This window comes from Struthio camelus, chromosome 24 (genome assembly GCF_040807025.1).
Source record: "Struthio camelus isolate bStrCam1 chromosome 24, bStrCam1.hap1, whole genome shotgun sequence".
NCBI classification, from domain to species: Eukaryota; Metazoa; Chordata; class Aves; order Struthioniformes; family Struthionidae; genus Struthio; species Struthio camelus.
In genome coordinates this window covers 5,416,321-5,443,079 of record NC_090965.1, presented here as the reverse complement: position 1 = coordinate 5,443,079, position 26,759 = coordinate 5,416,321, and the positions used below count along the sequence as shown (strand labels likewise).

Here is a 26,759-nt window from a genome sequence, read left to right as displayed (position 1 = left end):
TGTTTTCAGTGAGCTTTTGTGTGGTAGTGGCACGTAGCGTAATTCATCTTAAAAGCTCCTCCTTTGGTTCTGCTCTTTGAGCAGATCGGTGTCGTCAGATCTGCCTCGCTTCTTACCTTTGGGAACTCCTGGTTTGTTTTTTCTGTTTTGTCCCTTTAGTTAAAGGAAGTGCCAGAGTTGCAAAGGGAGCTGCAGACCTTGAAAATAGCCCTTGCAGAAGCTAACATGGACAAGGCTCGCCTTCTGCAGGAAATTAGGAAATACGATCCCCTCTTCCAGCTCTGACAGTGAAGGCCCAGGCTGTGGCTGCTCAGGAGGAGTGGAGACCACCACCAGCACTAAGGCGGCTAGTTTGATTATATTGCTGCTAAATGGGTCAACCCACTGGAGACTGATCACCTCACAGAATGGAAACCAGCTGTGATTGTAAAATAAACTTGAAAGGGGGAGAAAGGAAGGAAGGCCTGGCTGGGCTGGGCGACAGGGGAGGAGGAACAAGAAGGAGCTACCAGCTTGCAGCTGCTTTACTCTGTCCTGGCAATACGGTGCTACTGCCTGCCACTGAACCAGGGCAGTGCTCAGTCTACAAGCAGAAGGTCAGAAGCTGTGGGGAGACCAGTGTTTCTTCATCTATGCAGTGGTATTGACAGTCTGCTTTCAGCCTGGGAATACCTCTACTTCACTTTTCATGGTAATGTCTAGAGGTGGTTGATGTTGGGGTTTCTGCTTCTTTTAATCTTCCTTTTTGTGTTCTTGCTCAATCGCACATGCCAAAGAACACAGCAAAAGGAGTATAGTTAACTTACCACATGAAGGAGTGATAGATACGGCCTGAAAATGACGCTCAGAGCTCTGACGTGAAAGCATGTGTGTTACCATATGAAAATGGAAACTTAGGGGGTCAGTGGGTGTGGGAGATGTGGAAGGCATTTCTTCCCCCTTGGGGAGAGGGCTAAGGCTGATTATTCCCTCCGTAACAGGGCCAGGATAGTAAAGAGCTTCCTTCAGATTTCTTTTTCTACCAGTAATTTGCTGTGTCTGGACAGAATCAGTAGTATATTAGCCTTAGTCTGGTTCATTCTCACTTAATCCCATAAAGTTTGGCTTTATTGCTGCTAAAGCACAAAGGAATTCATTATTTCATCACAAAGGAATATTCAGTCTTTCTTTAATTTTGCAATCAAAGAACAGGAGACAAGGAGGTTGGGTAAGTCATCGGATGGGATCACCTATATGGTTTTTTTGGGGCGCACACTGTTTTCATAGTAGAGGTTCACCGATGGAGAAGGAGAGAGCAGCAATGGCTGTGCAAGGAAATAGCTGTCAGCGTTCTTACACAGTCACGTATCTTTTATTAGCACTGAGCTCATGCTCATTTTTAAATGTCTTTTGACAGGGATATTGTGGGTCAGGAGTAGGGTGCTGACCATGTGGACTAGGCCTCCTCGGGTGGAGTCTGACACTGTTAACTGCTGTGGGATGAAGATGAAACAGCAGCTGTGGTGATAAGCACAGTTTGTATTCTCACCTTCTCTGGAGCTACTCTCCTGGAGAGGAAGAAGTCTTTGTGGTCAAACGGTGACTGACTTAATTCATAAAGAAACTGCCTCTACAAGTTTTAATAAAACCAGAAAAACAAACAAACAAAAAAAGTAAAATATGAAGTAAGCACTAATTAAAGTAAAAACAGATAAGTGATTCTGAAGTGCAAGAAACGAGCCCCTCCTGAAGGCAAACTGGTATGCAATTTCTTTGTTCTACTAGTCCAGGTGGTACGCGGTCGAGGTACTGAACAAGGACGCAGATGCGTTGTTACCTGCGGTAAGGGGCAGTTGTGAAGGGAGAAGCTGTTACAAGAAGAGAGCTTGCTGTGCGTTCTGATAGCAAATGGTGCGAGTTTTGGCCCCCTGTGTTACAGATGAATGCCTGTTCCTTCCCCTGTCACACGCAGCATCTTTACCCTGTGCAGAGTTTTTTTGGATTTTAACATAGTTCAAACTTTGATTTGGATTTTTTCCAGATGCATTTTGTGTTTGCTGGAACGTACCTTTTCTGATGCACATGCTTTTTACTGCATGTAAAACAAAGTAGTGATTGCCACATGTTGAGTGCTAGCAAAAATGAGATTATATGTGATTTTCCTTCATTAATCAGCTGAAAACTACAGCTGTCTGTAAGAGGTAAGCAATGCCCGTTTTGTTTCTTAGCTGAGCACACTCCCCAAAACCTTATTCTTATGGGTTTTTGCTATTTTTTCTACTTAAGCATTATTCCATTGAAATCGGTTTAGCTAAAGTAATATAAGATTTGAATCCTGCTTGCTGGGTAAGGAGCAGCCTTTGATGTACAAGCCATGATGAGTTGAGATCTGGGGGCTAAACTGAAGAAAGCAAAGAGCTTGGGTTTGTTTTTCCTACTGTGCTCTTATACACTCGTCCCTTTGCCCAACTCTGGAGCTGCTGAACACTTCCCTTTAACAGGGACTCCTGAGATCATTTTAGCTCTTCTTTAGCTCTAGGGGGAAGGGAAACACATGTACAGTGCTAGGTTTGGTTTGGAGACATTGGTGATCTGTGGCTTATGAAGAGCCAAAAATTAATTCCTTGCAGTTGTTAGTTTCTACTCCAAAGAAAGAGGGTATGCAAAAGAATAGGATAGAGACAAAGAGTGATAAAAGTGACTGTTGCTCTTCAGATCATCATCATCTAAACTTTGTGTAAAACACACTAAACAGTGTTTGAATCCATTAGACTGAAGGTAGCCTTGAATAACATTTGCTGGAATTAGTCCTTGTATGCTAGCTTTGAACAGACAGCCTGGGGGCAGACTATACTGATGGAGTCCAGTATTTCTGCCATTGCTTTGTCTGCCAAGATGCGCCTAACCAGTGCCTAAAATCAGATATGACAGCAGCTGCAAAAGCTTGACCTTCCTTCTAGAAACTCTGGAAGCAGGCAGGCACAAATGAATTCAAGGGAGGAATATTTGCCTTTGGCAGAAGCAGGGGAGCTGAACTCAAAGGGCTCTGCAGCGGTGCATGGTGTGCTTGCCCTCACCGTCCACTTTGCCTGTGCGAGAGCTGCTGTTTGGATGCTGTGACTTCTGTGAGTTTCTTTTTCTCCACAGCAGACGATCACTCCTCCTTGTTCTTGTCAGACAATGTTGTTTTCTCTGGAGCACCCCCACCCCCCTATGACCCATCCCCTGCTCGAGCAGCCTTTGACAGGATAGATTTGTGTTACTGCCTGCAATGGAAAATGAACTAGAGCAGCCTGTCAGGCCTGTTCTCAAGAGGAAAGTGCACTTTAACTTTTTAAGCATCAGCGGGCATTTCTTTCACCAGTATTGCCTCATGCATTGAGGAATTCAGGAGTAAAAGCAGGGGTTTGGAAATGCAAGTTACCTTTAGTAGTAAAGATGAGACTATTGCTGTGAAGAGCTCTCAGAGTAAGAAAGGAGGTAACAAAGCATCTATGTATCTACAGATGTGCTCTGAAACAAGCCCATATGCAAACAGCTAATTGTAACTAACAACATTGTGAACTGCACAAAACCCCCATAAACAGAAGTTGAACTTTGTACCTATGTGCTTCTGTGCCTGCTCCCTCTTCCTCTGTGAAGCAAGACATATAAGAATGCTTGCCTTAGGTGGAATGCAGTGCTCTTCTTGCTTTTTATTCACTAATTGCTTGAAATGGGACGCTTGTCTTTTCTTTCAAATTTTCGTGGCTTTTTGTTTAAGTAGGTGTCAAGCTTCATCTACAGCCAGCTTGGGAAAGGAGTAGGGTGAAAAGGTGCCTACTTGCAGTGTCACAGAACTACTTACCTCTCCCTTCCGTGTGCGTAGGGTGAACAGAGCTGGGGCCAAGTTATCCACAGCAAGTTTCTTGCTCCAGCAACTTAACTCAATGTGTTCTGTTTAAGAAAAATTAAACCACTTCCACTTTTTTTTAAAATTCTAGAAAGTAAGAAGATCTGAAAAAAAATCCACTTCCTACATGGTGTATATGTGGAACAGGGGAGTACAAGAACTCCAGTGTCTTGACTGATGAATAGCAAAGTTTACTTTTTAAAAGCCTTTTATTTAAGGACTCTTTCTGTGTTATGATGAGAGCCAACTTAATCCTCTGTGTAACTATAATACAGTTACCCTAGGGAGAGCACATGGCCTCAGCATCTCTTACATTTAGTTAGCAGGAGAAGCGTGCTCAAAGGGGAATACTGTATGTACAGATGGGTAATGTACAAGTCTGAACTTGATTTTGAGACTTAGGCAGTATTGGAACTTTGTTGCAGTATATTTCCACTCATGCATTTACTGGTTCTATGAACCATGAAGAATTAAACTTGTTAACCTCCTTACTGGTGCATGCTTTTTTTTCCTCTCTCCTTTCCCTCCATTTTTTCCATACTCCTAACTATTGTTTTCTAGACAACTCCATAAAACTGGCTTCAGGAAGAACAGCTGAGTGCTGACTTCAGCATCAGCTTTCAGCATGCATTCCCTGGCTTATGCTAATAGAACAATATGTGCCAGAGGCAAGGTGAAGCTTCACAAACATGTTGGGGTTGGTTGAGACAGATCGTCACATTGCACTCTCCCTACTTGGGATCACACAAACACAATTACACAATTAGTATTTCACTGCTCTCTCCAGAGCAAGAAGAACTATTCACATCCCAGCCAGACTATGAAAACAGTAACAAGTTTAATGTACAAAAAGACACTTCTGTACCTACACACCACTACATCTGTGCCAGCAGAAAGTATGATCCTGTTGGGTAAACACACTGAGGCCCCTGAAGGTTTCTATCCCTGGTCTGTTGAAGTATGGGACCCTGAGGCCCTAAGACAATTGTTTGGCTGCTGCCTGCTTCTGCACATTGCTAAGATCACAAGCCAGATTTCAGCAGTTACATTAGGAAGCCTCACCACAGTTGCCTAAACGAAAGTCTACGCACAATAAAACGTTTACAGGCTCCTTGAAGGGGAGGCTCTAATACCAAAATATGCTCAATGGGGTAACTGCATTACCCCATACAGAGGTACTCTGAGCTTCATCTGCAGGGCTTTTTCCTCAGTCCTCCTACCCCATCAGCCATGCCAAGAGTATTAACGGCTACATTTTGTAAACTGAAAACAAGCCACATAAAAATCAAGCTGGACTGAGTGCAACTTCAGCATCAAGGTTTGTTTTCCTGTAGGTCCTCGGAGAACGATACGGGCAGGCAACAACAGAAGCTTGGAGCGCTTAAGCCTCGTAGTTCTGCTACGACTCTTGAGGTTACGCAGTACCCAACTGGAAGCTTGCTTTAACTCCTGTCTTGTCATGATGCTGTTGAGATACTTCAGTGGAAGATGATTTTCTTATATTTGGAATTGGGGATCTGTCCCCGTGACTTGAGCCTCCTGACTGCCTCTCGCATGTGTTTGGGCTGTAGAGGTGGCAGCTCTCCCCACTTCTCACATACATCCAGTGCTAAACAAAAAACAAGAGTTCACATAAGCAGGACAGCTGAGCTGAGCCAGTCTCTTAACAGATGATACCTGAAAAGCCTCCTACTGTTTTGAGCTTTAAATTTCAAAGGCAAAAGGTAACTTTTCTCTTGTTCAGAGTTTAAAGCTCATTTTATTAATGCATGAGAGTGAAACTGCCTTATGTGTTTCTCTTTGACTAAAAGAAAAGTTAGTCCTAGAGGCATCAGCACTGGACAAGAATAAACCACTTCTCAAACAGCTTCAGCTATGGAATACGCTAGTTTAAGTCATGCAAGAACTTGGCAATAATGCCTTATGATCTTAAGCCTTCCACTTTAAAAACCCCTCTAGATTGGGATTAGGTTTTGGGGTCATTATGTGTAGGAGCAATAGGAAGGTACAATTTACAATGGACTTACAGGCCAATTCCTTCTCCATCAGCTAGAATAAGCATTGTTTACATCTCCTGCCAAGGACATGAAGCAATTAAGTACAGCAGTGAAGCTGCTTATCCAAACTGCCTCAGGTAACACACAGAGCTGCAGCAGGGAAACAGCCAAACTGCATCATCCTGGATAAGGTAATCCCTGCATGTATAGGCCACATGTTTTGCATGACAAGTCTGTACTGAGCAGATGGCATGAACAAACAGTACTGTCTCCTCCTGGAGCGTGAATAAGGGAAAAAAAAAAAACCCAGGTACTTGGCTGGGTCAGCCTTCTACAGGATATCCCAAAGAGATCTCGGCTCATTGTTTAAAGCCTGAGTCTTACAGATGAGAGGCCTAAATAACTTATTTCCCTGGGCTGCATTTGTTGTCCACAGCAGCATTAGCAAAGATCTTGACTGCCCTACTGCAGCCTGCTCACACGCCGATTTGTGTGGCAAGAATGTTGACGTTATTTTCCTTTGAGGAACCAATAGAATTCCCAGTCTCGTTTCATATCCTTCTGCTTGGTTTTAAGCAATGAATTTACCATTGTATTTTTAACCTTTTTGCCCCACGATAACATATTCCACTTACCTTCTTCCACCACCTCCCCAACGAAGACCTTGGAAATGCCGGACATGGCAATAACCACGTTCTGAGAGACAGAGGTGCCAGTAATTGACTGGATTAGCTTGACAAGCAGGGAAGAGACAGTCAGTTGAATGAAGTACGCAGCAACAGCGAAAGTACTAGCCATTACTTCTATCTGTTGCCCCACGCACCCTAACCACTTTCAATTACAATGGGTTGGCAGAGACCCCCATTTAAACTGCATAAGCCATGCAAATTCAGTAAGCTCGAACAGGGTCAGATAAGCTGATCTGAGGACAACGGTCTCGGCCACGAAGGCTGAGACAAGCAGCTGGAAGAGAAGGTGCATCCACAGCCTGCGCATACAGCGGATCCAGTTCTTACCCTATGCAAGTCTTAAATCTGCAGTTCTATAGCCAGGCTTGGTAAGGCTCAGCCTTTTAACCCAGCCCACTTTGCTCATATTTTTTCCCCTATAGCAAAGCGTTATTAAAACCATACCCGTTTAATAGCAGCTTTGGGGAAAGCAGACCGACGATACATCTCATAACGATTCAACTGTTCTTCAGAAAAGGAAGAGACTAGTATTCTGGGGTGGAAAAAATTGATTGTTTACAGGGGAAAAAAAAAGAAAAAAGAAAAAAGAAAAAAGTTTAGCACATCTCTGGCTACTGGGTTACTGAAAGTCTCGCAGAACCTTCCTACCACCCCAAACCTCTCACAGTACAGAAGAGGGCCAGGAAGGGAAAGACTGTTCCAGCTGTACTAAAATTTATATGCAAAATGGCTAGGCCCATTCAGGAGGGGAGAGACCTGGGAAAGAACTAGGGAAATCATCAGCAACAGTCTCATAAAACAGCTAGAGGTTCACTACGCAGTCAGCGTGTCTAGAGACAAACTCCATACAGCAACTTGTGCCCTAGGGAGCACCAGCCTCCTCCAGGGAGCAGCCCGGCCCGGCGCACCGCCACTTACTGCATCTTCTGGATCTCGTCCTCGTCCACTTTGTGCTTCTTCTCCTTCCTCTCCTTCAGCTCCAGCTTCACCTTCTTGGCCGCGGACGGCTGCAGGCTCGGGTCCTCCCCGTCCACCGCCTCCCCCTCGGCGCTCCTCACCTGGGCGAGAGCGCACTGCTCGGCTCGGCGGCGCCACGACCCGGCCCGACCCGGTCCGGCCCGACCCCCCCGCGCCCCCTCCTCGCTCCGGCCCGGCCTCACCTCCCCCGCCTGCGCCTCTACCGCGGACTCGCCGCCCCCGCCGGCCTCTCCCGCCTCGCCCTCAGCCGCTGCCTCCGCGGCTGCCGGCTCCTCTGCAGCCGCCGCTCCGGGGCCCGGGGGAGACGAGGAGGCAGCGGCCGGCGGCGGCTCCGGGGCGGAGGCTCCAAGCTCCTCACGGCCCGGCGAGTCGGGCTCCGCCATCGCTCCCCGACGGCGGCGGCGGCGGCGGCGGCGGCGGCGGCGGCGGCGGCGACGCCTCCTGATGACGCCACCGCTACGGTTGCCGCGAAGGGCCGCGCCTTGCCGGCGGCGGGGCGGGGCCTGTCGCCATGGCAACGAGGCCTGCCCGGGGGTGAGTGATGGGGCCGGGGCGGGGGGGACTGGGAGGTACTGGGAGAGCGGGTGGGGAGGGCCGGGGGCGGTGTGGGGGTTGTGGGAGGGAGGGCCTTGGGGTACTGGGGGGTACTGGGGCGGGATGGGCTGGGCTGGGGGGTACTGGGAGAGGGGGGTGGGAAGGGCTGGGGCAGTACTGGGGTACCAGGGCGGGAAGGGCTGGGGGGAACCGGGTTCCTGGGGTGGGAGAGGCAGGGGTCAGCCCCGGCGTATTGGGGCGCCGCGGGGGGTGACGCAGCGGGGGGCAGAGGCCAGGCCAGTAGGGAGCCGAACTGCAGGGCCTGGAGCTTGGCTCCGGCCGGGGGGCAGGACGTGCTGACAGGGGCAGCCGTGTCCCTTCCTGCTCTTGGAGCAAGGGGACGGTTGTTACACTGATGAGTTGCTGGAGTCGTTGCAGAAGCGCGTTCTCAGCGTGGCGTTCTTGCACGGAAATAGGAAAAAAGTTAAATATTAAGAAGGAAAAGTGTTACGGTAGGGACAGAGTCTGGGGTCTGGAGCTGTGGAAACAGCCCAGGGTCTGGGTGCACGCTTTAGTCTGTGGCTCTGCAAACCCAGATCAAAGTCACCAACAAAACAGCTCTCTCTGAGGCATTGGCAAGGATCTCCTGCTGATTTTGTTTCTTGGAAGCATGAATCAATTTGGAAAGGCTAAGCCAGTCAATGATTTTCTGCATTGTTTCCGTCTAACAGGGTACCACATGACACAGCAGGGAGCAGCAAGGTTGGGGCGAGACGCGGGGAAGCCGGGACTCCCGCGTTCCCGGCCCCCCCAGCCCCTCCTCAAGCCTGGGAATTCTGACGCTGCTTCTTTGTTTCTTTGTTTGTTGTATGGAAAAGTAGTGATAACGTTGACCAGCTTCACAGGGCTACAGGATTAATTCCAGCTTGCAAAATACTCTGAGCGCCTCTGGTGAAAGGAGCTAAATATGTGTAATTTCCAGCGGCCCTCTCACGCATCAGCTTCCCCTGCGGGCTCTGGCGAGGCAGGGTATGGCCGCTGCCACGCGCGCTGGAGCACGTGGAGTCCCGCACGAGCGCGTGGCACCTCGACGCAGGGGATGTTTCTGGCGGGCACCAAGGCTGTGATCTCCTGTAAGTGTCCTCCTATGTATTTCCCTCAAGGTGAGGTCAAGGTGAACGACGTTCATCTCCCGTCTCTCGAGCGCAGGCTGCGCTGGGTAAGGGATATCCCCCAGCCAGAGACCTGAAAACTGCCTGAGCAAAACTGTGGCAAATCCACTTCAGTTCCGCTTGGAGGGGCAGCGACCGAGGCTGGCTCTCTGAGAGGACTGATGCTGTTAACGTGCTGTTCAAATGGAGCACCTGGCCGCATTTGAATCATTTTGCGTGCCAGCTCGTAGGCTGCCATCGCGGACAACTGTTTCTGGCTGTTTTGCTTCCCCTTGAAGAGCGATCGTCAGCCAGAGCAGAGCACCAGCACCGTTCCTCCCCAGAAGCCTTTGCTATGGGCAACGGCTGAGAAATAGCCTGCGAATATTCCTTTTTCGTGTCTCTTTCGCCAATAGACGCGCAGAACGAGAGCCCTGGCAGAGACGTGCCTTATTTAAACTGTTCTAGGAATTAATTCTTGTACATATTATGCCCAACTGCTCTAGCGACGGGAACCCTGGAAATGCAGAAAGCGCTGGGGCTAGACCAAAGGCGGTCCCTTTCTTTGCGTAGCGCGTGCTGTAACCCTACCTTTGCGTTATTCACGTCCCTCCCTTTCGCGGTTGTAGCAGACTCCTTAGCTTTAACGAATAAAATGAGCCAAAGCAAAATTAATTTAAAATACCCTTAAAAAAAATAGTTGGAAGTCATTTAAGGGATTTATGGAACTAACGAGGCCAGGTGTAAATCGCCTTTTGGGCGTTGCACAGCCACTAACACCGCAGGCACATCCGGCCCTCATGCACCGGGGTGGGGCGGGTCGGGCCCCCCAGCCCGCACGCGTGGGAGTTTCGGACCCGCCCCCCTAGCCCGCACGCGTGGGAGTTTCAGGGCCCCCGGGACCTTACGCACAGCGGTTTCAGGGCCCCCCTGCCCCGGAGGGGGGCGAGGGGGCGGTGCCCTGCCATCCCGCCGGGGGGGCGTCCCGCCCCTGTAGGGCGGAGCTTCTTCAGGCCACGCCTCCCCCCGCCGTGGGCGTGGCTGCGGGCCGAGAGGCCCCGCCATGCCAGGCCCCGCCCTCCGTCAGGCCCCGCCCCGGAAGGACGCGCAGGGGGCGGGGCGCGGCGGCGGCGGCGGGCGGCCGGGGCCGGGCCATGGGGAAGGAGCAGGAGCTGCTGGAGGCCGCCCGCACCGGGAACCTGCCCGCCGTGGAGAAGCTGCTCTCGGGCAAGCGGCTCAGCTCCGGTTTCGGCTCCGGCGGCGGCTCCGGCGGCGGCTCCGGGGGAGGCGGCGGCGGCGGTGGCGGCGGGAGCGGCGGTGTGGGGCACCCGCTGTCCAGTCTCCTCAGGTGAGCGCGGCCCGCGGGGGGCGGGGAGCCCAGACGCTGTAGGCCCTGGGGCGGGCGTGGGGCTGGGGGGCCGTGGGGCTGGGGGGCCGTGGGGCTGGGGGGCCGTGGGGCTGGGGGGCCGTGGGGCTGGGGGGCCGTGGGGCTGGGGGGCCGTGGGGCTGGGGGGCCGTGGGGCTGGGGGGCCGTGGGGCGGGGGGCAGTGGATGCGTGGGGCTGGGGGGCCGTGGGGTGGGGGGCAGTGGATGCGTGGGGCTGGGGGGGCGTGGGGTGGGGGGCAGTGGATGCGTGGGGCTGGGAGGTGCAGGGTGCGTGGGGCTGGGGGGCCGTGGGGTGGGGGGCAGTGGATGCGTGGGGCTGGGAGGTGCAGGGTGCGTGGGGCTGGGGGGCTATTGGGTGGGAGGCAGCAGATGCATGGGGCTGGGGGGTGGGAGGTGCAGGGTGGGAGGCAGCAGATGCGTGGGGCTGGGGAGCCAGGAGGTGTAGGGTGCGTGGGGTGGGGGGCAGCGGATGCGTGGGGCTGGGAGGTGTGGGGTGTGTGGGGCTGGGGGGCTGTGGGGTGGGAGGCAGCAGATGCGTGGGGCTGGGGAGCCGGGAGGTGTGGGGTGCGTGGGGCTGGGAGGTGTGGGGTGCGTGGGGCTGGGAGGTGTGGGGTGCGTGGGGCTGGGGGGCTGCGGGGTGGGAGGCAGTAGATGAGTGGGGCTGGGAGGTGAGGGGCGCGTGGGGCTGGGGGGCCGTGGGGTGGGAGGCAGTGGATGCATGGGGCTGGGGGGCCAGGAGGAGCGGGGTGTGTGGGGCTGGGAGGTCGTGGGGCGGGAGGCAGTGGATTCATGGGGCTGGGAGGCATGGGATGTGTGGGGCTGGGGGGTGGGAGGCAGCGGATGCGTGGGGCTGCGGGGCCATTGGACGGGAGGCAGCGGATGCGTGGGGCTGGGGGGCCATGGGGTGGGAGGCAGCAGAGGTGTGGGGCTGGGAGCCGTGGGGTGTGGGAGGCAGTGGATGTGTGGGGCTGGAGGGCTGCGAGGTGTGGGGTGCATGGGGCTGGGGGGTGGGAGGCAGCAGATGTGTGGGGCTGGGAAGCCGGGAGGCGCGGGGTGCGTGGAGCTGCAGGGCTGTGGGGAAGGGGGTATGTTGGGCTGTGGGGCAGGAGGTGGGATGTCACGGCGTTGAGGGCAAATAGGGTTGTGGAGTCCGGGGGCCTGGGGTAGGCGGTAGGGATTGGGGTTTGTGGGGCGGAGGTGGCTGTGGGGCAGGAGGGTGGGGGTCTGTGGGGCAGGAGAGGGGGTGTGTGCGGCTGGGGGGTTTTAGGACCGTAGGGCGGGAGGTGAGGCGTATGGGGCTGGGGGGCAGAGGTGGGAGAGGCAGGCAGCGTGGGGCTGTGGGGCCTGTTGGCAGGGGCTGGGGGGAGGCTGCAGGGGTTGCGGGTTTGGGGGTGCCCGTGGGGCTGGGGGATGAGGTCTGGAGCCTGAGCCAGCGTGAGCTGGGCGAGGAGACGGCGGCAGTGGGGCCGGGGGTGGGATGAGGCGTTAGGGAGGGGGCCGTGACGGGGGTACGGGAAGCACGGGCTGGGCCGGGGGGAGACCCTGCGGCGTTGGTGCCGCCTGGGTGTTACGGGATCCATGGGGGCTGGCGGCGGCGGCGGGAGGCTGGGAGAGCCGGGAGACGCGGCTGTCTGGAGCGCGTGCTCCCGGCGTGGGGAGCTGCCCGGTGATGTGTCCCCAGGGCTTAAACCGCTACAGGGTTACGTACGCCATTGGTAACGGCGGGTAGCTGGGGACTGGCGAACCAGGGAAAAGGTGCTGTGTTTGGCCAAGGGGAGCGGGACTCTGGGTTAGGATGCCAGAAGAGGCTGGCAGACCTGCAGCCGGGATTGTGCCCGTGTGTTCCTGCAGTGAGGGGAGCTGCTGGATGAATTTAGTGGGGCAGATGTGCAGCTGGCTGTTCAGCAAGACGTCCTCTCCCCCCCTTGCTCTCGTTGTGTTCGTTTCACGCGTGTGCTCCCTTTCTCTGTAATTTTCGCTGCTTGCTGAAATGCTGTTATGGCTCTCGAATTGGCAGTGGCTGTTCAGGCTTGGGGGTCAGTGGTGCTGTGCCGCACAGACGTACGTAGGGCATAGCCCTTTGCTTTGGCATTTAAAGTACCGTGCTATGTAACTTGCTCTGTTTTGAAGCTTGTAGACCTTTGTTAGTTTTTTTCTCCTCCCTTTTTTTCGGCATCTCACAAGGGAACCTCTTGCTGGTGCGTTTCTCAAGTTGCAGCTTTTTGCAGTTTCGGCTCCTCTGCTGGAACTGCTGCCGTTCGTGTTCCCTGAGCTCCCTGTTTGTATTGGAAGGGAGGCGGCGACTGAGTCCACTGCTGAGTGACACTGTCACTGTATAGCTTGACTATTCAGACGGATGTGACTTGCCCATTTGTGGCTAAACTGGATCCACTTTTCCTTTTACAAAACGCTATTGGAAATCTGCTGTTGCACTTCAAACTGATTGGCAGAGATACAGTGATGTGGACGGGTTTTGCTTTCCTAGTGCTGATATATATGTTGGTGTCTCAAATGTAAATGTGTTCTTAGGTTGAACTTTATACTTCTCTTTTAATGTATTAAACACACCGAGTCCTTGTTTTGAGTGGGAAATTGCTCTGAACACTTCAAGCTCATCTATGTTAGAAGATAGATGTACTTGTAGGGTGTTTAGATAAAGTGGAGAGGGTCAGCTGAGTTAAATACACAGCACAAGTGTTATCAACCTCTTGTTCTAACAGCTCTGCCATGCTACCCTGTAGTAATGATGCCTTTTTTCTTTTTTTTTCCTGGTAAGACAACTGCTTGTGCTAGCAGTTGATTTGTGGAGTGGGGAGGCTGTTTGACATCTGATCAGTTAGCTTGTTTTTTTCACGTGTAAACATAGTGTGGTGTATAGATATGTCTGAAGGATGGTGAATGTCAGCTGTCATTCATAGCCTTGCCTGTGTTCGTTTACTTGACAGTCTTAAAAGTCTTTTAGTTAACACCCACCAAACCTCTTGATTCTTAAACCTTTTGCTGCCTGCCGTTGGGTTACAGTAAAAATTTGGGCGTGATTATGATAGCGATTCTCATCCTGGAAGCGTGTTGGATTCTCAGTGTTTGCGGGGTGTGTGTGGTAACCTGGTGTGTGTGGAATCTGCAGTAGCATCCCTTGATGTATGACTATCTGCATGGACGTGTCCATGTTGATGTTAGTCCTGCTGCTCGGATCGTGACCTTTACACTATGTTTGCGCATGCAGTGGCTGCAGTCTTCCCAGGCGTCGATGTTACAAGCCCTAGGGAGTGGTCCTGAGGCTGGTCTGCTCCTACCTGTCGGCACTTTTTGCTACCTGATAGTTGGGGCAAGAGTTCAGGTGGTCGCTCTGGGCATGCAGCCGCTGTGTTCCCACCTGTGGTGTCTGGAGAACATGCTTTCAGGGATTGAAAATGGGCTTTGGACAATTTAGAGGCTATCTGATGATTTCTGGTGTCCTGTCAATTTGTTATGCTTTTACTTGGCTTAAATGGCTTTAAGTGGGGAAAAAAGCACTTATGCTTGTTTTACAGATGCAAGGCTTTCGTGAGGAACGGCCACTAAGTTTACTTGCAATGAGAAGCCTGGCAATTGGTTGGGGAGCAACTGGGACAAACTGGGCAGTGTTCAAAGCTGATGCTTTCTGTAGCATGAACTCAGTTCGTATGGCTTGTTCAGCAGCAATAACCCTATGGAGTCCTGGTGGGACTATGAGATGGCTCTGAGACCTGACTCTCTTTAGGGGGTTGTTATAGCAGCAACCGCACTCCTTCGTGTCCCCTTAGTAGAACAGTAACAAATTGGATTTTGATCGTTGCAGTGGGGATTGAGTTTCCATTCCAAAAAACAAAAAAGCAACCACCTCACCCCCCAAGTTTCCAAGTGGCCTCAACGTATCAGAGAAGAAAGTTGGACAGTCCTCTCTTGTGTGTCATCCTGTCTCTGTTTTGGTCTGTGTTTACTCTGTGAAGTGTGAAACTGGCTCTTGCCCCTGGTGCCAAGACCTGATTACTGACTTTGCTCATCTCTGGAGGTGTGTAATTCCTTGGGAGCATCTTCACCTGTGGTTTCCCTGCTTCCTGGGGGCAGGGAGGATATGGCAAGAAGTACTCTGCAGTAGGCAAGGTATTTAATTATAGCTAACTTTGCCTTTCTGTGCTCCTTTTTAAAATAACTTCAAGGGGTTGGAAAAGAGAAATATGGAAGTTTGTCTGCCTTACACTTAAAGGAAAGTCGAAGGGGGCAAATTAAAGGGAACTGGTGTTGTGGGAGGGAGAGTGAATGGGTGGAGGTGGCAGAAGCAGTGCTGGCTGTGGTCCGCCCCAGCACCCTCTGCCTTCTCTGCAGGACAGTACCAAAGGTGTGTGACAGGTCAAGAATAACTTTGGAGTAACTTTAAAGTTGAAGTATTTTCCCTTAAATCTTATTTCTGTATCTTGATTTTTTCCTAATGATGATTAGATGCATTTTCTAAATTAAAAACAATGAATATGGACTGGAAATGTGCTGAGAGAGTGTCATAGTGACAATTAAGTGGGAGCATTAATGAAAGTAGTAAATTGATGGAGAAGGCTAAGGTGCTTCAGCTGGTGGCTAACTCTTTATCAGACTCTACAGCAGGAAAGCTGGTTAAACAGTAGCTGCTTTCAGTATTAATAGATAAAGAAATCACAAAATAGGTATTGGGAGCAGGGATTTATTTTTTTGTGTGTATGATAAGGTTGGATCTAGGAGAATTTAGGTTACAAATCATTGTCATTTGTCATCTGAAATGTGGAAGTGTCAAGACCTGGGGCAGGACTCCTTATAGCCTTGTTCAGATGTGGGTCCTGCTGAAAGCTTCTGGCACAAAATGCCCTTGTGGTTTTTTTTAACAGCTAAATGCAATGTTTTATTAGCTTTGAAACCTTTGAAAAGCTTCTGAATGACACTCGCTCAGCTGCTTCTCCAAACTGCCTTCAGCCTGCAAGGCGAGAGGATGGTGTGAAGCTTGTGGGGAAGGAGTCTGCATCAACTGTAAAGAAAAGACAGGTTACATTAACAAGTTTTAGGAATGTGCAGGGTATAAGAAACTTTACCAGTGAGACCTCTTCTAATTTGGGGTTGCTTACCGTTTGGTTGTGGTGGAGAAACTTTTCCTTGGTCAGTTTGGTACGTTTCATATTTTCCCTTCCTCAAACAAGTTTTGGCAGGTTTCTTTTTTGTGAAGTCATTTTGATTTCTGCTGAAGCTGGCTTTAATGATCTAGATCATATCCTTTACAAAAGATGTCTGCTGGTTATGGAGCTGCTCAGCTGTCCTTGGGTCCCCTGAAGCTCCTGCCAAGAACAGGGTTATGAACACTCTACTGGGCTGACAGAGCTCCCTTGTTCCTTCTCCTGGCTGATTTCAGGTCTTTTTTGATGTCAGTGCGCTATTTCAGTTTCTATTTTTTAACTGTCTCACTGTTTGCACTACCTATTCTCGCAAGAACATCTCACTTTCCTAGGCATTGGGCCCATTCCTTCTGTGCAGTTCTACAGCATTTGAGATAGGTCCCAAAAATAGTTTTGAATTAGATACACCGCACATAAAAATAGTGGGCCGTTAAGCATATTACAATTTAAACGTGAACTTTGTCGGATCTGGGGATTTTGTACTTCCTGCTTAGATCGCTGAGCTGCGTCCTCTAGGGTGTGAAAGACATGAATAATCTCCAAATGAAATCACAAAATTCTGCAGATAAGCAGGAAGAAAGAGATGATAGGCTGTGATAAGTCAAATGAGAAGGAAGCACCAAAGGTAGAATGGTAGATAAAGCCTCGCCCTAGGGGGCAAATGTGCCACTATGTAACCCTAAAAATATTAGGCAGGAAAATACACCCTAGTGGAAAGGGGTGCTAATGTGGATAAAGGAATACAAGTGGTAGGTTGTAGTGTTAAGGGTATGGGGAGGATAAGAAGCAGCAAAGAAGAGGGAGATGAGTTTCTGGCTTTTGACAAGGCAGACGGTGGGACCTAGAAGGAGGCCGTGTCTTGCCAGTGTTTGGGGAGGAAGTGGCTTGCCAGTAGTCCTTGAGGATTTGTGCTGCTGCTCCAGCTGCCCCTAGGATCTACTCGCGTAACGTGGTCGTTATGATCTGTTTGCGGCCTTGGAAGGCGGCCAAAGCAGCTCCAGGAACGTGGTGTGGGCCGTAGTCCTCCGATCTCCGCTCCTTGATGGTGTAGTAATGGTTTCCATTTTCAGAACGTATCTAACGCAGCAGTAGCAAAAGCACTTCTTGTTGATCAGTGAGCATCTAGAGATAGTATCATCTTCATGTAAACACAGCTTAATGCTTATAAGTAAAAACAAGTCCAAAAATTACAATGCTTTGCAAATCCATCAAGTCTGAGGGTTTTAAGGAGGGGCTTCGCATAGGGACTACAGAATTTAAAATTTTGTTTTCTGCTTCATTGCAAAGCTAGAGGCAGGAAGCAGTGAAACAATTTGTGGTCTGAAATATCAGGCTGCGTTCAGTAGGTTTAGCTAGTAGTGCTAATGATGAATTGTATCACAGCCAAATCAGAAAAAGCTTTTTATTTTGATCTGATTGAGGAGCTTTGATCAGAGGGGAAACTGAGGCTACTCTTCGAGCCACAGATTGTATATGTAATCTAAGTGTATGAAGGATAAACTTCTACTGTGAATTAGGACCTTTTTCGTATACATCTGTTGTGGGAAAGGGTTTGGTGGTTGCTTCACAGCAGCCAAAGCAAGTGTTCTAGTCAATTTGCAGCAGTATTACTAGTGAGTATTTTCTTTGGTTTAGGAAATGACATGGTTTAATGGTTAAACACTTAAAGTAGTTTCAAACAGTCCAAATGTGGTTAGAGTCAGAAGAATGATCTCTGTTGGGGGGGGGGGGGGGAAGTGGGCTTTCATATTTGTTCCTGCACTGCTTAATGGTTTCAAGAAATGATTCAGCTAGTGCTACAAGTTCTGCCTGTGGTCTGAAAATCCAGCTGCAGCCTTTCTGCCTTCTGCATTTCCATCCAAAACAGCTCCTGCACCACTGACTGATACCCCTGCTAAGATGAGAGGGAAAGCAGGCTCTGTTCTGGATGGATTTGTGTCAGCAGCTCTAATGGGGGCAACGACTTGTCACTGGCTCCTGTAAGAACAGCAGGATTTGGAGCCAGATTTTTGTTCTGCATCGGTGTGTCTTCCTGAAATTTCATCTGCCCTAGTGAGAAACAACACTGAAGTCGAAGCAGAAGAGACTTTTCAGAAGACCTCCTTTTTCACCCTTTTTGTGATAGGAGCTCTGAGTGTCTTCAGTCATGCATATTAAAGAGCAAAATGTCTTTGTAGAAAAATGCCATTATGAAAATCTTAGGATGAGTGGGGTGTGCGAAGTGGGTGTGCATGGGAAACGATTGTACTGTCGTTTTCTGGAAAGTAGACGAGATTTGGAGCTGCTGATGTCCCCGTAAGGGATGTGAAGGTGTGGGCGCACCTGTTTGAGTATGAAATATGCTTGTTCTTTAACTTCCAGCAGAAAAGCAGATGGTTATCTGGCCAAGCGTTGCTGCTGGTAACTCAGAGCAGTTACAGAAAGTACAACCTCTGGGGCCTCCAGTTCTCAGAGGGGAAGGAGCATTGCAGAAAGGAGGAATTGCCCCATATGCAGCAAGGATAATGCTGTCTAGGATATGTCCTTCTATGCATAAATGTACTGTTATCGTGTTACCTGTTTTTATGATAAAGTGGCAAGTCCTGCAGTGTTTGGCTGAAATTGTGGTAAGGCAACAGCAGCTAGGCTCCAAGGTCCAAGCTTCCCGGGTTGTGTAAAGGTGCAAACAAAATATTTCCTTATCTTCCCCTTCCCCCATAAAAAGGAAGTTGCTCTTAGTACGTTCTTGCTACCTCATAAAAAAGGGCTATAACAGAAACGTGATCAGGTCTTTTACTTTTCTGGGTGCTATAATTAATAACGTCTCACCAAGTTTTCAACTGTTTTCTATTCCCCACCCTACCCTGCAAACAGCGAAGCAGGACAGATCTCTTTAATTAGATACCTGAATGCTAGTATTGCTAAGAGTATTACTGCCACAGGCATTAGGTGTGCACCAGTTCTATCCTTGCGAATTGTTTCCTAAGCACTTTTTTAATAATTCAGGAAGGCTGCAATTATTGGCAGTGACTTTTAAGAGTTTTGTATCTGTGTAATCTTCTAGTTCAGCTTTGGAACGTTTTATTTGCTTGCTTTGGTCAGCAAGATTTTGTGATTTGTCTGGGGAGGGCTAGGTTTTCTTGCCAGAAACTTGCTCTGTGACCTTGGACAAGTCACTTTAGGTGAGCAAAGCAAGGCACCGTTCAACTGCCAGTGCTATTTCCTCCTTTAGAGTAGGGAGTTTGTTTTTGTGTAGTATCCGAACTTGTCTGGAGTGCCTGTGAGAATTGGGTTGTATAAATGGCCTCCCTTCCTGTGAAACTGCAAGGGGGAGGTTTTGTCCTGCTTCCTTCTAGATGCATGTTGCGACGGCAGTCCAAGGTCTCCAGGTATGCAGAGGGCAGCAAACTAGTATCACCTGGCTTGCTTAGTCTGGTTAGCAGAAAAGATAGAAGTCAAAGGGAGGTGCGCTAGTGCTGTGGAGGGTGTGTAAGGACCTGAATAAAATGTCTAAGGAGCAGCTGTGAATCAAAGTAAGTGGCCCAGTCTTCAGGCGAAGTACTTGCAGCATAGCATGTTGAATAGGAATCTTTCTGTTAGCTCTGAATAAAAATGCCTTATGTAGGTAGTGACTCAAAACCTCTATGACTTACCAATCTAATGTTGGAGCTATAACTTAGGTAGATGTATTAGCTGGGCGGAGTTCTGGATATTGACTCGCCATTAGTCTTTCCCCGTGTGCTGAGAACCTTCTGGTGTCTCAGGACTTGTTCTCTTGAGAGTGCTAGCAACTTTACTTCGGATGGAGCGGATGAGAGTACTGTAGCTGAAACACTCTGATGAGAAACTCTCCATTATCGTTAAAAGTACCAAGCAGGTTTTGGAAACGTCAATATGCTCATACCCAAATACTCTGCAAGAGAGTTATTGTGGGCTAAGATGTGACATGAGGAGTGTTAGATGAGTCAGGCTGTGCTGAAGGTCCCCAAGGGCACTCGAACCAAACCAATTACCAACTGCTGACAAAGTCTTGATTGTGACAGTTGCAGTATCTCCTGTCCATTGCACTTGAGCCTGAGGGGCCTGGGGCAGGAAGAGGGCCCAGGAGACACAGCTCCCACTGCGTTGCTCCATTTGCTAGATCACACTCCTTCCCAGGAGCTTCCTTTTAAGGCTCTTAGTATTCAGTGTTCTTGCAAGGTTTGTGCTCTGCCCCATCATGGGAGGAACAGTGAAACGCATCCATGAGGTGCAGTTTACTTATCTTTCATGCCCCAAATGAGACTGTCTCAAGACCTGACTAGAAATTCTTAAATAGCTGTAAGAAGATGGAGAACTGAGAAGGCAGTTAGTGTTCAGGGTACCTGCAGGAGTGGTTTGAGTTAGGTGCTCTGATGGTTTGGTTAAAATGCCAGCTGGATCCTTGAAATTTGCATTTTGAGGACTTCAGGGTTCACCTTATTTATGCTGGAATAAGGAGCTGCATTGAGCAGTTTGTGCAGAAGGGTTTGTCCTTGTTTACTTAGTGGTGAAGTGGATGTCTGTGAGACTTTAGTGGACTGAGTGGATATCTGTGAGATCCCCGATGGCTTTTTGATCTGTGCACCCTAACTTAGTAGTCTACCATTGAGCTGTGTGTAAGAATTTTGGGACCAAAACCACAGGTATGCATGTAAACAAATAGGAGGTATTTGAGCAATGGCGTACTGACATCTGAAAAGACAAGTTCCCCTCCACTTTCATCTGTAGACCTGAAACTGAAGAAGTGCCGCTGCAGATGTGGGTGCATCCTGAGTGCTGTGTTTGAGAGCAGGAGCTATGCAGAGTTGGGCTGGACACTGGATGTTTAGGGAACAGTTTTGGGCACATGAAATTTGAATGCTACAAATAAACTTGTCCAGTGGTAAGTTGCGAGAGTGGTGGTCTTGTCCTCTCCTGTTTTCCTTCCCTGATATTCATTTAAGGAGTCCAACGGCTGTGGCAGAGTGGAGCACTTCAGCTGGCTGATCTGACAGAAGACTTCAGAGGCTGCCCAGTTCCTAGATCCTGTATAGGGGAAATAGCAGAAACCTGTCGGTGATGGCACAGTGGAGCAGGACTTTCCCTTTTCACAGAAAAGAGCCCTTAGATTGACTTCAGTGCAATGTGCAACTGCCCTTCAGTTGTAGCAGAGGTTTACTTTGTTTGGGGAAGGTGAACAGTCGTCTCCAGTCATGCGTTGCCTCCGTTCCCCTAAGTTCACGTTTGAATCTCTTGGAGGTTCGAAGAGCGACAGGGGTTCTTTACTGAATATCCTTTTTGAACAGGATAAGCTTTCACTTACTAACCTGCGTAGTGTTGCTGTCTGCTGGAGAGCGGTTGTCCTGCTTCTGTTCTCAGCGTGCAGCAATTTATATCTGCGTGTGTCTGTTGGGCTGTCTAAATGGGGTGTATTTATGGAAGTGGAACTGCCTAACTTTGTGATGTAGGTTCTGTGCTACTCTTGCTGATTAAGGCTGTTTGGCAGAGAACAGCTTTCAAAAGATGAATGTGTGAAACGATATTTGATATATTAGGAGCAGTGGAGCCAAGAAAGTGCTCATCCAATAGACTTGATTTTTTTTAATGTAATGCATTATTGTGGTGCGGCTGAAGGGAAAGCAAGCAGGAAATAAAACAAATGAGTGAAAGGTGTGATACGGAATAGAGGTAATACATACAGATTACACCTGCATTCATCCCAGACCAAAAGGGGTGGGGGGGAACCCCTCCCAGCTGCACTTGGGACAAGGATAAGACAAGTTCCTGGAGGCTGAACTCCTTCTATCACGGTACCTGGAGGGCAGCTTTGCTGGCTAGCAGCAGATAATATGTGTTAATGCCTAGACTCCCATGTGAGCCCCTCATCTTTCACGAGAAGCTTAAACTGAGCTAAATGCAGCCTGTGTGCAGCTCTTTGTGGAGACTTGATTACAGTGATGCCTCTGCTTGTTTAGAGGGTGCTTGAAATCTTCAGAGGTGCTCTGCTGCAAAGCCGGTGAGCTTTCCCCGCATGTCTGTGGTCCTTGAGGCTGTACTGTCTGCCCATGGGCTGTTCTCTGCTCCGCAGAAATAGCTGCATCTCAGTAGCCCCCTGATCCCTACTGGGGATCATTTCAAGGTGAAGCGTCCTCCTGAAATGAAGAAAGCCTTTAAATAAGGATGACAGCCGTTTCTTCCTGGCTTTGGCACCAGGTACTAGTCCCTGTCCAATCTTGAGACGGCACTGTGCCTGTCCCAAAGAGCTTGCTCTGGAGTAGAGCTTAGTCTTGGAAATGAAACAAATCCTATTTCACAGAAACTGGTAAAAATAAAACTGTTGAGGATTGATTTGTTTCTATAGCAACAGACTAGAGAAGCTTCTAATACAGCTGCTCTCTGCAGAAGGGCAAAAAACATAAAATGAAATGTTAGTCCACCTGGGACTGTAGCTGTCAGCAAAAGAAAAGTCTTCGATAGACTAACGAAGGGGTAAAATGCTTAATTATTGTCAGGGAGGGCAGAAAGATGTGAGCTATGCTTGGAAAGAAATTGATGTTAGAGTGTGTGTATGTGGCCTCCTTTCTGTGCAAAAGCAGGAGAACCTATATTATGTCCTCAGAGCTATTTATATGCTATTTCCCAAAGCATTGCTTTCTGAACTTGTCATCTGCCACCTTCTCAGGGGCAGGAGAAATGTCTTGCTTAAAGACAGTTCTCTAATGCAGTTCATTGCCTGGATGTTCGTCATGTCAAGTGCATGGTTTTTTTAACTGAATTAAAAAATGACTTTCTGTGCTGAAGTGAGGCAACCATGACTTGCATAAGAAATGTTCAGGGTTTATCAGGGGATTCTTTTAGTGCATGAACTGAGAGAGCAAGGTGGCCTTTGAGAAGTCCAGATGAATTTCTGAGCTGAATTTTCTTGATTACCCTTTAATGGGAGCCAGATCTTGGGCTAGTATGGATGCTGCACAACGGTGTCTGTCCGGGCAGATTTTTCTGTAGATGTTTGTGTCCTGGAAGAAACTTCTATAGAGCATCTGAACTACTGTATGCAAGCTGGCTAAGATGCTTGCGCTTAAACCTTTTTTTTTCTTTTTTCTTTTTTTAGCTTATACAATGTGTGGATTTGGATAGATCACATCTTTACTTTTGCTTGCCTTAACCAGGAATGTTAGCAGACTCTAGTTTAGTACATGCAGGCACATTGCAGCTCTTCTAATGTATCTAGCTGTTTTCCCCTGTGGTTACTAAAGGTAGACTTCCTAAATATTTGGGAGGCCCTGTGGTGCCGAGTGCTGAGCCTATATGTACACATATATTCATGAGCAGGGGACCTTGCATGGCATGACTGTTTCCAAGTAAAATCAGTATGTATATCTGAAACTAGCGGGATGTTAATAAAATAACAGAAAAGGTTGTTTTAAAAACTGGAGTGTGTATGCAAGGCTCTTACCGAGCTCTGTGAGCAAGTCCCTGTTACATAGCTTAAGCAAAGTTGGAGTTGAGTTCATATTGTTTAGGTTTGGTAAACTTAGATTACATTAGCACTCTTTGCTCGTTATTTAAACGCATGGTTTCTTTTAAAGGGAAATTAAGAATAAACCTTGAGCTTTTTCCAGCTAAGAGGAAGTATCTGTAGTGCTGAATACTAAGGATACAAGAACACAACCCTTTCTAGAAGTGAATGCCATAAATATTATGTAAATACATTATCTCATTAGATGTGTATCTAATCCTATTGCCTGCTGTTTTTCAGACTCGTAAGCCAAACAAACCAGAAAATGTCATAGGTGGTCTTTCAAATCTAATATTGAAGTGGGTTGAAAATTAGGCGAAATGACTTTTGCCTCATCCTAATTAGGACACTAGGAGAAATCCTTTCAAGTTTAGCATCACAAAGCAAAATATCTGGTTTTAAAGTGTAATCTGATGAAAGAAGCCTAGGGCCTGGTAAGGTTCGAAACCTACCCGTGCAGAGATAGATGGGCTCTCCAGATCCTTCCTTACTGCTCTTAATTTCAGAAATCATGGTTTTTTTAGGAAGCAGGAACAGGATTATGATAAAGCCTTGACCTCTGGAGACTTTAAAGCTTTACATTCTAGTCTTGGCTGTGTTGCAAGGATTGTGAAGTCCATTGGATGACTTAAATATAGGACTGCAAGTCCCATAGACTTGGTTTTTGTTAGTTCTTCTTTCCAGTGTTTCCCAGGCTGTTGTTTCTTGCTGTACAGCGTTAAATCTGATGAAATGTTGGCTGTCATGTAAAAGACTTTAAAAGGGCCTTGATTCATGCTGTGATCCCCTGTGGATGACTTCTAGTTGTCCTGGCGTGTCTTTAGTAGCTACCTTTAAGTGACTAAAAATTACTTGCATTCCTCTTGTGGCATCGGATGCTTTTTAAAGTCTCGTTTCAGCCTGGTGGAGTCTGAAGCCATATGTCTGAGCTCCTATGGCTCATCTCTGAGTTAGAAACAGCTGAAAACACACAGAACTTGGAGTACGTATGTCATTAGTGCTGGATTTGGCATTTGGGGGGTAATTCCGATCGAGGCTAAAGGAAATATTTCACAGAAAGAATGAAACAGGATGCGTCCTTGACATTCCTTTTCACTCTACATAAAGACCTAGAGAGATGAGAATTGGTTGGGGTGGGGTGGGGGGGAAACACTGCTGTCTTTCTGATCATACAACTCTGAGGAAGTCACGTTCAGTGTCTGGGCTGCAGATAGTCCTCGAAATGACTTGGCTGAGGGAGAGCTGCTCTGGGGAATCCAGTCCTGCTGTCTTGTCAAGCCTAGAAAGGAAGTTCTTCAGGTCAGAAATCTTGATCTCTGTTTCCTACAGAACCTATGTGTTAGAGCAGCAGAAGGGTGATGGAGTTAACCTGTGGAAACAATAAATGGTGGCATGTGTGTAAGTAAGGCTTTGACTGTCGTAGAGCAGGGTAGATAACATATATCCTACCTTTGGACTGGGCATCGCTTTATCAGGAATATACCAGCTTTTCATATATTGTGTACTTATATATTATCGTGTATTCATATATCAGCAGTATCAGCTTTTACCGGCTGCTGAGAAATGGCTCCAAGGGAAGCACTTGCACATTTGTCCGCCTCCTTCCAGGTGGTAACAGCTTCCCCCAGCCGGTGCTGCAGAGGAGGGGTTTGCTCTGCAGACAGGGAGTTCCTCCAAAAACCTCATGTTTCAAGACCGAAGATGCTGTAGATTGTAAATAGAGGTTCCAAGTGATTCAGAAAGGAGGCAAGTTGCTGTTTTCCTTGGTCTTCCTTTTATTCTTGCCACCATTATAGTGCCTAGGCTTTCATCCTTGCGAACGTGGCATTCCTAACCTGAGCTACTCTTCTTGTGCCTTAATGATTTGCCATATTGAGAAGCGCCGGCTGGCGTAGCACAGGCTCTGTTGCGTGCTTGTTGGTTTGCGTCGTCTGTAACCGACTTGATTCAAATGGAAAAATAAATGGGGTGAATGTCTGCTCTTGAGGTGTCGTTAATGAGAATTTGAATCTTGAAGTAAACTTTTGAACGTTAAATGTTGCCTTTAAATTGTGCATGCATAAATCCCTAGGGGAGGCTATTGTTCTTGTGTGTTTACCGTGACTGCTTCACAAGATTTTAGTCTTGGATATTATATGAGTTCTTGTGGTAATTAAAGATTCTGGTGTTCTCCCACAACTCATGCGTGCTTAGCTTATTCTTCGTATTTGAAATTCCTTGGGAAAGTTGGGTACAATTTAATGGTCTTCAGTGCTGCTCCAAGGCAGCTATGCAGAGCTGCTATCTGAGAAAAGGAGTTTGCGCTTTCCCTCTCAAAAGCAGTAGCAGCCAGCGGTGGGTAAGCTGGTGAAGCTATTTGAAAAGCCTTAGCATCCTCATAGTTATATGGGTGTAATTTGTTACAACTGAGATATAATTACTTACCGGGATAGAGTTGCAATGGCGCTGAACTTGTTTGAGGCGATGGAGAGTTTTGTCCCTGCATAATTTAGTAGTCAGACTTGTGTGTGCCTTCCTCCTGCATGTTAAAAATGTTGGGCTGGGAAAGGCTCTGCCACCAAAGGCAGCTCCGGGCTGGGAGAACTGTGTTTAGCAAGGAAAAAAGCTCAGAACTGTTTTTGTGTGTTCAAAACGAGTGGGCAGAAATATTTTAAGGATTTTGAAACATACTGTCTTATACTGTACATGCTCCCCAAAGAAAATTTGTTTTTTCCTGGTGAGATGAAAGGCTGCTCACAGTTTGTGATGTTGGCTCCTTATCTTGGGCAAAGTCAAATCTGGCGGGTGGATAAAAACAGAGCTAGAGAAGCGTTAGGTACACAATGAAACGTGGGAAAGCTTGCTTTTGCTGCCTGTTTCATTATTCAGTTTACCACTTTTAAGGATGCCTGCAGATGTCCCTGCTAGCTCTCCGAGGAATGGCAATCCCCACAGTTGTTCAGAAACGGCTAGCAGTTAAAGGACCTTAGCTTGTAATACACCTCATTTGGCTGAGGCCGACTTGCACGCTTGTATTCTTGCAGCTCTAACCTTATCTCTGTTGTACAGGTAGTGGAGACAAGTGATGACAACTTTACAGGAGCTATCTTGAGATTCAGAAATAACTTACTACCTCAGCTGTTCGTTCTCGTGCCCTCTTTTTAACAGGCCAGGTTTCACAGCTGCTCCTAGAGTAAAAGGATGTCCTTTTTCATTTCAATCCCGGTTCACCCGTAACGCTTTCTTAAGAACTGTGGTCTCGCGAGTCTTAAGTTGATGCTTTTTCAATGCATACCAAGAATGAACAGGGCTTATCGCAACGTTATTTGAACGTGATCGAGTCAGGTGTGTCCTAAATATTCACTTCTAAGTCATCGTCAAGTCACTTTTCTGCTTTCCTTCTTACTATTGCTGCCTTTGCTCTGTCGTTTCCCTGTTGCTTGCTCTTTGGGCACCCAATTAAAAAGCTCATCAAGAAGGAATTTCATATGGAGTCAGTGCTGTGGTATGTAGCTGCCTT

At 48.4% G+C, this 26,759-nt stretch overlaps 3 protein-coding genes across 13 annotated transcripts in view; 2 read left to right on the top strand and 1 right to left on the bottom strand.

The window, feature by feature from the left end:
- The window catches only part of BLTP3A (bridge-like lipid transfer protein family member 3A), a 38,472-nt gene extending 34,110 nt beyond the window's left edge, over positions 1–4,362 (top strand). For 2 of the 3 annotated variants that reach the window (XM_009671838.2, XM_068918321.1), the window contains one exon: positions 160–4,362. In XM_009671838.2, the coding sequence (XP_009670133.2) occupies positions 160–285 (126 nt within the window). In that variant the 3' untranslated portion in view covers positions 286–4,362. The remainder of the gene's footprint in view (positions 1–159) is intronic. The other variant, XR_693655.2, reaches the window with a different exon arrangement.
- On the bottom strand, positions 4,062–7,941 carry TAF11 (TATA-box binding protein associated factor 11). The gene is made up of 5 exons (XM_068918322.1): positions 7,718–7,941; positions 7,476–7,615; positions 7,002–7,089; positions 6,504–6,600; positions 4,062–5,480 (listed from the first exon to the last, which is right to left on the bottom strand). Exons 1-5 carry the CDS (start codon positions 7,916–7,918, stop codon positions 5,350–5,352), a joined length of 657 nt encoding a protein of 218 aa, XP_068774423.1. The 5' UTR covers positions 7,919–7,941; the 3' UTR covers positions 4,062–5,349.
- A 2,408-nt stretch (positions 7,942–10,349) lies between these two features.
- Positions 10,350–26,759, top strand: part of ANKS1A (ankyrin repeat and sterile alpha motif domain containing 1A) — a 114,825-nt gene continuing 98,415 nt past the window's right edge. For all 9 annotated transcript variants that reach the window (XM_068918319.1, XM_068918317.1, XM_068918318.1 and 6 more), the window contains exon 1: positions 10,350–10,568. In XM_068918319.1, the coding sequence (XP_068774420.1) occupies positions 10,375–10,568 (194 nt within the window). In that variant the 5' untranslated portion in view covers positions 10,350–10,374. The remainder of the gene's footprint in view (positions 10,569–26,759) is intronic.